Source organism: Micropterus salmoides, unplaced genomic scaffold, assembly GCF_014851395.1.
Source record: "Micropterus salmoides isolate LMB-PRFRI ecotype aquatic unplaced genomic scaffold, ASM1485139v1 Ms_hic_scaffold_19, whole genome shotgun sequence".
NCBI lineage: Eukaryota > Metazoa > Chordata > Actinopteri > Centrarchiformes > Centrarchidae > Micropterus > Micropterus salmoides.
The window spans coordinates 3,024,527-3,036,201 of record NW_024041039.1 but is presented as its reverse complement, the minus strand read 5'-3'; the positions used below and the strand labels follow the sequence as shown (position 1 = coordinate 3,036,201).

At 43.5% G+C, this 11,675-nt stretch overlaps 1 protein-coding gene across 1 annotated transcript in view; it reads left to right on the top strand.

The window, feature by feature from the left end:
- Nucleotides 1-11,675, top strand: part of LOC119910789 (nesprin-2-like) — a 157,418-nt gene that overhangs the window by 73,418 nt on the left and 72,325 nt on the right. Inside the window, exons 57-67 of the mRNA XM_038729597.1 lie at nucleotides 352-612; nucleotides 991-1,146; nucleotides 1,500-1,741; nucleotides 2,686-4,753; nucleotides 5,154-5,488; nucleotides 5,649-5,793; nucleotides 6,043-6,243; nucleotides 7,075-7,334; nucleotides 8,064-8,223; nucleotides 10,743-10,898; nucleotides 11,392-11,532. Coding sequence (XP_038585525.1) covers nucleotides 352-612; nucleotides 991-1,146; nucleotides 1,500-1,741; nucleotides 2,686-4,753; nucleotides 5,154-5,488; nucleotides 5,649-5,793; nucleotides 6,043-6,243; nucleotides 7,075-7,334; nucleotides 8,064-8,223; nucleotides 10,743-10,898; nucleotides 11,392-11,532 — 4,125 coding nt within the window. The remainder of the gene's footprint in view (nucleotides 1-351; nucleotides 613-990; nucleotides 1,147-1,499; nucleotides 1,742-2,685; nucleotides 4,754-5,153; nucleotides 5,489-5,648; nucleotides 5,794-6,042; nucleotides 6,244-7,074; nucleotides 7,335-8,063; nucleotides 8,224-10,742; nucleotides 10,899-11,391; nucleotides 11,533-11,675) is intronic.

Sequence of the window (11,675 nt, the reverse complement as noted above, 5' to 3'; positions counted from 1 at the left end):
GATGACTGGTCATTGTACCTAAAGAGCTTCTGTAAAAGCTTACAAGTTTGTAGAGCGCAGTTTTGGGCAGTACAATTGGCATATGCAGCTCCATTTTAATAGTATGACATGCGATGCAAGGAATTACCAAAGGTTTCAGTGCCTCAGGGTAGGAATATGAGCTTCCTCTTACAGTACATGTTGTCATCATCATCATCATGCAAGTCAAAAGGAGTAAGGCGTGGTATACTTCCTCAATAGTTTCACAAAGAGAGGCAGAGTTATTTTCTCAGCTCCACTGAAACAGTATACAATATATGTAGGAGTTTTTCCTGTATTAATACTGTTTTCTTGTCTTCACAATGGGAGCAGGTGTACAGGGCTGACAAGATATCACCAGCATTGCTGCAGGCAGTTCAGAAATCCTCAACTGACATTATCAGGGATGAAATAACCCTGGTGGAAGGATTGCCCTCTCAGGAGAACAAAGCCCAAGCAGAAGCAAGTGTTGTGAAGACTGTTGTGAAGACTGAGAAACTTGTTCTGGAGGTCCCGGAAGGATCTGCTATGAGGAAGATCTTCACAGAAATACAGCGACCCACAGGGACAGGACCCAGCAGTCCAATCAGTGAGGTAGAGTGATTGCCGTGTCTTTTTTAAACTCCCCCGAGAAGCCGCCAAAGTTATAAAGGGTCAAATCCTACACACAAGTGCAAGGAATATTTTATGAGAAAAGTGGTGTGATGAGCACTGCTGGTTTGAATTTAGTTCATGGTTGTGACATTTGTCTATTTTGCATCCTTCTTGTTGCTGTCCACTGACAAATACACGGCAAATTGCCAAAAAATGGCTGCATTTGTTAATGCTGGAACATTTTAGGGTACTTAATTCTTAGTTTTAGAGGGCTAAATGTGGATATAAAAAAGTTTCTCATATAGGCCTTAAATAAACTGACTAATGCAAGACCCCTTTTTTAAGACTCAAGGCTCTGATGTGTTTCTGTGTCTTAAGGGCAAACCACAGGAAGATGCTCCAGAGGCTCTGATATCATCCAGCAGTGATGCGGGCAATCATCTAAGCAGGATGATGTCTAAAGTATTGAGCTGCAAGAACCAACCAGCTGAGCTCAATCCGACAGCCATGGCACAGCAGCTGGAGGAGGCTCAGGTGCGATTCAAAATAACATGTTGCATGACTTACTTGACAAATAATAAAAATTCATTTATGGCATTTATTGTTTTGTAGATACTTGTGGAATTGGACAGCAGGTTGGCATAGATAATAATGCCATAGTGCCTCTGGAATTGGATATCTCCAATGCATATCTGTACCAACCTGTTATTAACTACAATACACATTACAAGTCTGCAACATGACCTTACAATTTGTGACTGCTGAAATAAACCATGCTCATACTTGTGTTTTGTAATAATTAGATAGTCTCTATAAATTTAACATTCGCATAAAACTACAGGCTTTAAATTATTGTCTATGATTTTACTTTCGCTTGGTGGGTACAGGAGTGCCGAGAGACTGCCCAGGCACAGCTGTCATTGCTCTCTCAGTTGAGACGGGCTGATTCTGAGAACAGGATTGCTATGGAGCAAGTGGAGGACCACTGGAGTACTGCTGTTCAGGATGCAGCGGCTGTCATCCAGAGTAAAGAGGCCCAGCTGCAGGTGGTGACTGATTACTGCAGACAGAGCCAAGCAGCCAAGACCACACTGGAGAGACTGACGGCAGAACTGGATGCTGTCAGAATGTGAGTTGTTATCTATGGTTTCCTTTTCATTTCTTAATTGCAGGTTGCAGTTTAAGGTAGGATAAAATATTTAGCATTTTTTACTATACAGTGGGATCAACAAACAATAACATTTTATTGTACACAATAATCAAAATGGGAAATTATTTTTAATTTTAAATACTCTAGAAAATGTAGTTAAAAACTTGCACATTTTCTAAAATTGTTGTTGAATTAGTGTTCGAGATTACTTTAACTCTTTAATTTTTTTCTTCCTGGGGTCTAATCTCGCATAACAGTAATTTACAACATACAAGAACAGACAAACTAAACTCAACATCAAGCCAAAGTTTAAACCAAGGAGGAGTGATTCGTTATCTGTAACATTGCAAATGCCAAACACATCATTTAGGATACGTTCAGACTGCAGGCCTTAATGCTCAATTTCAATGTTTTTCCCAGGTCGGATTTTTTTTGTTTGACATTTCACATTATTGCTTAAATGTGGCCCCTATCAGACTCCAGTGTGAACTGTCCGCGGCCTGCAGAGCTCGCAGTCTGGTGGACTTCAGGTGTAAGAAAGGGAATTTGTGAGCAGATGACAGCGAGGTACAGGAGGAAGAGAGCCACATGTATAATAATGGCTTTTGTGAAGCTTTTTCCTTCACTGCAGCTCCGTCCACAGCAGAACTGTGACAACAGCTGCTCTAGAGTGACGTCAAAGTCGCATCAATTCTGTGTCCAGACTGAGGTCGCATTTAAAAAGATCCGATCTGTATCGGATTTGGAACACACATGGAAGTGGTCCCAATCCGACTGGAAAAGATCAGATTCCATGTGACTTGGCCTGTTCACACTGTCGTAAAAAGATCGGATCTGGGTCACCTATGAGCAGTAATCAGATTTGAGTCACTTTGGTCTGCAGTCTGAACGTAGCCTTATAGACCTGACCATTTTTCTTTCAGGTCCCCAAAGGAGAGTAGCTCCAAGGAGGCAGTGCAACTACGCTCGTTACAGAGAAGTATGGAGGAGAACAGAACCGTACTTGGGGAGTTGCTCGTGACTCATACCAAGTTATGCCCCCACCTCAGTCGGTCTGAGCGAGTAACCGCGCAGACTGAGCAGGAGAACCTACAAGAGAAGTGGAGAGGCCTGGAAAGAGCTGTGGAGCGGACTTTGCATCACGCGAATGTCCATTCTCACAAGACAAGCAGCCTTATGTCTGAGATATCAGGTCTTCAGGAACATTTGGAGACAATCGTTAAAGACCACGATGCCAAGTCTTCTTCAGTTACTGAGTGGAATTGCAAGAAGGCGCAACAGATGATGGTAGCAAACGCTGAGTTTAAAGCTGCCCAGCAAAAATACCTTCATTTGCAGCAACTGTCAGAGGCACTACTTCTCAGTTCACGGTGGGAGAAAGAAACAAAAGAGATACAGCAGGGACTTCAGAGGGTCAAAGACCAACTGTGCCACACAGAGGAGCTAGTGCTCTGTCAAACCCAGAACAGCAACAACCCCATCATGGAGAAAATCATCGTGGTGATGAGGGATGGCCTTGCCTGGGCGAAGCAGACAGAGTGTGACATTGAGGGCAGGAGGAAGAGGGTGGCACTCCTCCCTGAGGAGGTGCACCGGCAGCTCAGAGATCTGAAGAAGATGCAGTCTGAGGTTATGACCAAACAGGGTCAACTGGAGTCACTGGTGGAGGAGATGACAGAGCTCCTTCCACAGCTGGACCAGGCTGAGGAGGTGCCCATGGTGCGTTCCTCTCTGCAGTCCCTTGAAGAACTCTCAAAGTCAACTACTGAGAAGCTAGCCATGGCCGTGAGAGAGATAGAGTCAGGACTGCAGACCAGAGAAAAGCTATCAGAGCAGATTGCTGACCTAGATTCCTGGGTTGTGGCTCATCTGCACAGAGAAGCCTCCAGGAGTGCCAGCTGTGAGTTCAGGAATCCTGCTGAACTTGACCGCAGAGTTCGTCAGATTCAAGAGACCCTGGCTGAGGCTGAGAAGCAGTCCGCTGTCTGTGAGGCTCTTTTAATGAAGAGCAAAGACATTTCCTCTGAACTCAGCATCACAGAGAACTGTCAGCTGTTTGACAATCTTACCAACCTCCAGGAGGACATCAGAGCCATCAGCAGCTATGAGAAGACCAATAAAAAGGAGCTGGATGAACTCACTTCAGCTGTAGATTCAAGCAAAAAGAAACTGGTCACCATTGAAAAAAGCCTGAGGCAGATGTTAGTAGATGTGAGTAGACACAGATACCCGATCACAAGAGAGTCCCTGCAAGCTTTGGAACCTTTCAAACACATGATTTTGGAGTACAAATCCCAGGTTGACCTCTTGCAACAATGGATTCCCCAGGAAAAGACAAGGGAACTGTATTTGGTCATTTCTGAACTTCACAGCAAAATGACCACTCTGGAGATGAAAGCCACAGATCATGAGAGGTACCTGAACATGAGGCAGTGTGTGGAGGACCTCAGTGATAACATCCAGGAACAGTTCCGTCAGACCAAAGACGACAGCAGAGCGCTGGAGGAGAAGTACAAAGTCTGTCAGACCCTCCTAGTCCAGTTTCCTCTGATAAAATATTTATCTGAGGAGGCTGGTTCCAAACTCCAGGTGATCTGTGCTGACCTTTACCCGTCACAACTGAATGCAGAGCGACAGAGACTGAAACAAAAAGAGGAGAGCCTTGACACCTTGGAAATGACACTCTACAACGACCTCAGCATCATCGAGTGGAACCTGCTTGAGGAACTGGACCTCGACTCAGAGACGGCAGACGCTCAGACTTTCCTCTGGAAGACCCAGCAGGAGCTCCAGGAACTCCCCATGTTGACGCCAAATGAAGCGGCAATCAGCAACAAATACCAGAGAATCATATATTTGAAAAAGACTGTAGAGTCAAGAATGAGAGCGTTGGAGGTTCTAGAGAAGAAGAAGGGAACCAGACAAGGAAGTCGATTGCAGAATCTGACGGAGTTGAAGAATGCAGTCCTCAGTGAATGTGACTCACAAATGGCAAGTTGCATTGTTTGTTTTTTTATTGTTTTTAAATTGCTTTTTAGACAATCATAGAGAAGCATATGAAAGTTAATGTAGTATCTGATTCTAGATCTGGCAACTTACAGTATTTTACATTATTTTAAACGTCATGAGAACGTGAAACCCACCATATACCCTGCAGGTTAAAACAAAGTAATTGCGTTCAAATGCTATGGACATAACTTATGTTTGTTGGTCAAGTCCCATAATCTACATTTTGCAGAACTACTTCCTGTACTTAAAAATCAGCCAACAAATTATAATGGGTGTGGATAATATGGTCAAAAATGGAAATGGACTGAAAACCAAGACTGGAATGCTGGAAAGCCCTAATATGATTAGAGTCTGTTGTTAAGAAATTGTGTTTCTATTTTAGGAGAACATCTCCCAGGCCAGAGAGTCTTTGAGAAGCTACACATGTGATGTTAGACAAGCAGTACAATTCCTGAGGAACATCGAGCCCTCTCTGCTGCCGCCGCTGGGCCCTGCGGGACTCTGCTCTGAAAGGCTAGAGGAGATCCAGCAGGCTTTGGCCTCACTGCAACAGCAGTTCCAGACTCATGTGGAGCAGCTCCAGAACCAGGTTGCCCTGCACCCTTACTTGTCCCCCCAGAAGGTGGAGCAGCTCCAGGAGAATATTCTGAGCCAGCTCCTGGTGAGGATGTCCACTTTGCAGGCAAAGGGCCATGTTCGACTGGAGTGTCTCTGCAGGTAATAAGCTCACAAAGGTCTTATTGATGTCAGTGTGTACCTACATGTGCAACAAGATAACATGTGCTAATTGCTTTGGTTCCAGACCGCATCCCAGCTGTACAGACCCTCATTTGCATTTAAAAAATTGGACATTAACAGATCAAAATGTCTCTCTCAGGTGTGCAGAACATCACAGAAAATACACCAAGTGCCAAGATGAAATTACTCTGAGTGTGAAGAGAGCAGAGAACAGCCTTTCAGGGTTCATCAGTCAAAAGGTCACCTGTCTCGCTGACTGCACTGACCAGCAAGCCAACCTCAAAGTAAGTATTTTTAAAGTAAAAGTTATGTCAGAAAGTGAGAAGAGTAAAGAATTCAAGAAAGATACACCTAGATAATGTTCTTCAGCTTTCTGCTTCTGAAGTTTTCTGCTTAGAACTGTTGACTTGTTTCTCTTTTGAGATTTTAACCTCCTGGGAAAGTTGATTGATCACCGTTGCCCCTTACTTACTTAATCTTCACTTATGTAAAAACAGCTTTGTTTGATTGACATGTCGCTCTCTCTTGTTCAGGCTCTGTCTGAGGAGGTGGAGTCCCTGCAGAGGCGTCTGGAGGAGCTGAAGGAGTGGTGCCCAGAGCAGAGCTGTCGTGGAGGCAGGGAGGCCACCGTGACTTCTCTCTGGAAACGGATATCAAGACTAGGTCGCTGCACACAAGCACTGACAACTCGCTGTAAACGGAGGATCGCAGAATGGAGCGAAATCACCAACAGTGTAAGTAAAATACCAAAATATCTACAGAGTATCTACAGATTATTTCATCATAATTATTTTATCAGTTCATCAATTCATCGATGCATCGTTTAAGAAGTGCTCGGCTGCACCCCGCCGGTACCGGGATCAGCTGTGTAAGTTAACTCATGACTGTGACGTTACAACCCAAACTCACGGCCCAACCAGGCGGCGAATAACAAACGCACATGTGTACATTTACAGCTGCAGCTTACTTTGGCTAGCCTTCAACTCAACAATCAATCGTGATTTCAGTTAAATGCCAAAGTTGCTGTTGCCTTGCCTGTGCTCCGCTCCGTGGACTAGATGATAGACCGGGTGCTTTCTGATCAGGTGCCGTCGTGCTGTCGCGGTAGGCTACGTCAGTTTCCTTTTACGGTGGACGGATCTTCCAATGATTTGTGCTTCCCGTCACATACAAAAAGGTCAAGACAATTCAGCTTTGGCGGCGGGCGGACATGTGCGTGAACTAAACATAAACTGTTTCTACTGCTCTCTAATAAAAGAAAAATGTTTCTGCTGATACCTGCTCAAAATCAAGGAACCACATTTATATCTGTTAACCTGCTGCTCAGAAGGTGCCTGTTATGATGTTATGATCATCTGGACTCTAACTTGTTTTAACAAGCCAGATAAAAGGTAATGCCCTGGCAGTGGAAATAGCTACATTACATTAATGTTTAAGTTAAGATTTACAAGAAATACAAGAATAAATAATATTTCAATGAAGAATTGCCACTTTGTATTAGTTTGTGTGCTCATATTGCTATGAAGCATTATCATGACCATACTGTTTGCGGCCTCTCCTCTCAGGTCGAAAAGGCCTCTGCTGTCCTGGAGCAGGTGGAGGCGGAGCTTCCAGATGGCTCCTGGCTGAAGGCCTCCACTGAGGAGCTTCAGGACCTGCTGCAGTCCTGGGAACAGTACCAGGAAAGCCTAGACTGTGAACACCGAGCCTTGTCCGCACTGGAACTGCGCACTGCCCGGCTGCTGGGTGTCCCCGCCCACCTGGAGCGGGCTCCTCCCACTCCACTCTGTCAACAGCTGCAGGCGATGCAGAGTCGATACAGCAGGTAAGATGGTGATTGATTTGCAGGTCATAACTTTATTTACATGACTGTGGCTGAAAACCTTTGGTGAAGATCTCCGTTTAAAATTCTTCGATCAGACACCGCACATTTATTTAGAGGATCATTCTATCATCAAGTGTACATTTCCTGCTTTGCCTGCCTTTAAGTCTCATGTAAATAACAGTCGCTCTGCAGATGTATGACATTTAGAGGCACTAATAACAGTTCAGTGTAATTTTGATTGATTTCTGAATCTCATTGAACCATCTGCAAAAGTCCCAGACAAGATGAAAAGCAGCTTGTTTGAGTGACATTTGAGGTCTTGATACTTTCCCTCCAAACTTTGCAGCGCTTTCTTTTTGTTAAAGTATAAATGAACCTCGTTCATATTGATTTCCACTCTTGTAAAATCTAAATAGGAGTTTTTATTATTTCCAAGGCAATTATCGGGCAGTCAACATAAAAAGCTCAATTACCCATAAGCCCTGCTACGCCTGCATAAGCAATCAGAGGAAAGTGGGTCGGATGTAAACTGCGGTGCCTCTGAGTTTGGACTGTATTCAAATACATTTACACTGACAGCACTTAAACTGCCATGAAGCCCTGTGCTTTGGATTTAATGGTGGACGGTGTTCTCAAAGCAAACTCTCACTTTCATGGATTTAAGGTAAGACGTTGTTAGATTATTGTTTAAATTGTTGGACGTATGTGTTTTTTATGTTTTTTTCACAGTGTGAAGCAGAGGAGCAGGGATGGTTTGAAGGCAGCCAGGATGGAGCTGGAGGATAGGGAAAAGGTTCGGGATGAGCTGCAGGGCGTCCGGGTTTGGCTGGAGGCTGCAGATGGTCTTCTGTCAGAGATGGAGCAGAGCAGCAGCACACAGGAGCTCCAGGTGGGACACTCCTCTAAACTAGTGTTCATCAGGGCTACGTCACGCCTCCTGTTTGTTTTCTCGGGTTTCATCGTCACAGCAAACCAGCAGTACACTTCTGAAAACATTTTGCAGCGGTGAGCTGATTGTTTCGGGTTGATCAGCGTTCATGTATTCAGTACATCTCACTTCACAAGCGCACACAGAACATTTTGCTTCATTTGGCAAGGCTGTATGTGACCCATGACAGTGGACCATGGTCTTAGGAGTTTCTCTTTAGTAGCATTTGTCAGATTTTATTTGGCACACGTATTGAAGTTTATGATTCCAGTCCCTTTAAATTAACAACTAAACAAAACATGAACAGTCTGTGCTAATACTTGTTTGAAGTGTTTTGCTCTTGTGGTGTGTAGCAGGCTGCTGTCTGCCCGTATGGTGACCTTACTGCCTTTAAAAGGAATTTGATTTGCTGTATGGAAACGAGGTCTACGTAGTCAGAGAACTAACAAACTGAGGGATTAAAGTTAGTGGTAGCATCATGAAGGACCTCGGGGTGTCTCCAGACCCCAGTTTAAGAACCTCTGATCCAAACAGCACATCACAGTTTGCGTTCGAGTGTGTCTCTCCTCCAGCAAGTGGAGTGTAAATAACTTGTCTCTAATGAGACAGGACAGGACGTCTGAACTGAAAACACAATGATGCGTTTGTACTCTGTAACCAAAATATAGCTCATTGCTATTTTTATAAACAGGCTTCCTAACACTCTGCAGCCCAAATCCAGTACACTCTGAAAATGATGCCTTATAAACATTACGACGTCTAATACAGTGTAATATTGCTTACAGTGGGTTGTTTCAGTCTCAGCGCAGTTAGTGTGTTAACGATTCTCATGAAGCTCAGCTGGTAGCTAGCTCAAAAATAGTTTTAGTCTCAATATTTATTTTGAATATTAAAACAAGATAAACACAAACAAAAAATGATAAATATATTATAAATAATAAATATATTTTTTAATTGATCGAAGTATCCTCAGATCTGCAGATCAAAAACTTTTAAACGTTATGACAATGACTGTGTGGTGCAGGTGTCCAGTAAATATGAAACCGTTGGCTTGGCCTCGGGCCCAGAGGCTGTTTGGTGTTTGGAGTTCAGTTCTATGAACCCACCAACCCGTAGACTCACTCTGCCCTTTGTCCCGAAACCTGACCAGAGGCCAACATCTCCACACACACACACACACACACACACACACACACACACACACACACACACACACACACACATATTTCCTCAGAGCAGAGGGGTCTGTATTGATAAAAGACCTGAACACCCCCTCCATCACCCCACATCTCCCCCATCACTCCCACTACCCTCACCCCTCCTCTTGTACCAGACATCTTTTGTTCTGTGTTGTAAGTGGATCTTCCAGGTGGCCTTTGTGTCCAAGTCATTCCATGGACACACACGCACACACACACACGCACGGATTTCTACTTCTGTACTTGTGAGGACATTGACATTTTTTCAAGAAGTCCACAAAAAATCCTCACCTTTCTAAATTGTACAGACTTTTCTAAAATGAAGCTATTTCCTCACTTTCCTAAACGTATACAGAATTTCCAAATATGAAATATCTCTTTTCGAAAATGCCTAAACATTATAAATTGTCCTCACTTTCAGACTTACTTGACATGGCGTCTTTTTCATAAAGAAAATGCAAATTGGTCCTCACAGAGATAGACACACCGTGCACTCACCATGTCACACTCTCTTATGCAAAGAAACTGTCTCCCCATACTCTCCCTTCCTTTGTATCGCACACACACACACACACACACACACAAACATGCTCAGTTTCCCATAGTGATAACAAGATGCACCTCCCTCTTCAGCAGACCATCGGTCGTTTACAGACTCAGGTAGCGTCCTCAGTATTATCTCTCACATATTAACACATTTTCTTATTTAATGTCGACTGTTATTGTAAAGTAGAATCCTGAAGAGGTGAAAAGAGTTCACTTTGACTATTGTGGAACTGAAGGACTTTGAAGAGGTAGGCTCTGTTTGATGAAAACCGCACAGGAGAGAGGGAGCTGAGTGCTAAACAAAACACACAGCGCTTACCAGCAGTTTGTTCGGTGAGAGATGTAGATAAGATCGATGTCTGTGTTTTTTGTTCCAAAATACGGCAAGGTTTCCGCTATTTGATTGAAGAATTACATACAAATTACACTGTTCTCTGCAACAATTTGGCTGAAGCTGATGCTTGCAGAAAGTGAGGTGTCACTGACTGTTTAACAATCTGCTTACAAGTGTTTTTTGAAGGAGGCAGTGTCGAGAAATTGTCCTGGCAAAGCTGATTTGTGGCACTTTGAAATTAAATGGCACTAAGAAATTAGTAAATATTGAGATTTGTGATTATACCTGCAGAACACAAAGACTTTCTGTTTTATTTTTCCAACATAGACTTCGTCATCTTCGCTTTCTCGTCTGGTTTTCTGCGTCCTGTGATTTTAAACAATTCTTCTCTCTGGTTTTAGGAGGTTCACAGCCAGCTGTGTACCCAGAAGGTTTTGCTCCAGAGCATCATGGAGAGGCTAAGGATGAAGTACTCAGACATGTACACTCTGGTCCCGGTCGAGATCGAAAGCCAGCTGAAGGAGGTCAAACAGTCCCTGCAGCAAGTTGAAGTAAAGGTACACAGGACTTTGATTTAACACAGCTGATAGAAAGATGAAGAATAAATTGGCCCTTAAAGAATATTTGTACACAACACAGTGAGTCACAGAGGAACTTCAGGGGGGAGTTAAGGAGTCCTGCTACCAGAATACAGGGAAGACTGTTACACATCTGCAGAATGTCAGATTATACTTTTGGTTGCTTGAACCAATCATCTAATAGGATTACATCTGTGTATGACTCATAAAAGAACAACGATGGGAATATCCTGGCATAGAAAATCCTTAAAATTTCAATATGAAATTAAAAATAATTACATACAGACATCTTTACAGTTGACATCTCTGACTGGACACAATAAAATAACCATTAACAAACATGTATAATGAATGAGTGTAGTGTGTAGGAAGAAACATGTTTGGGGCAATAACAAATCTCAAACAATTCCTGACTTGAAAACAACAACCTGTTTCCTACTTTAAAATGGTTTCTACTTAATTCGTCCATCAGGTGGGAGAGGCGGTGAAGAGGAGCGGTCCTGTCCACAGGCTGGGGGCAAAGCTGTCTGAGATCCAGGCTGGCCTGAGGTCAGTTCAGAAAAGACTTGAACAGCAAGGCCCCACTGTGACTCACGCAAAGATCACTCAGAAGGTGGGTAGTGACGTGGAGGTGGACAGCAAACTTTTCTCCATCTCTGTTTCTTTGTTGAATGGAAAATGAGGAATCATTTTTTTTTTGTATTGAGTCATCTGGAAAGAGATTGATGTCTAATGTCCACCCGGAGGACAGTGTCA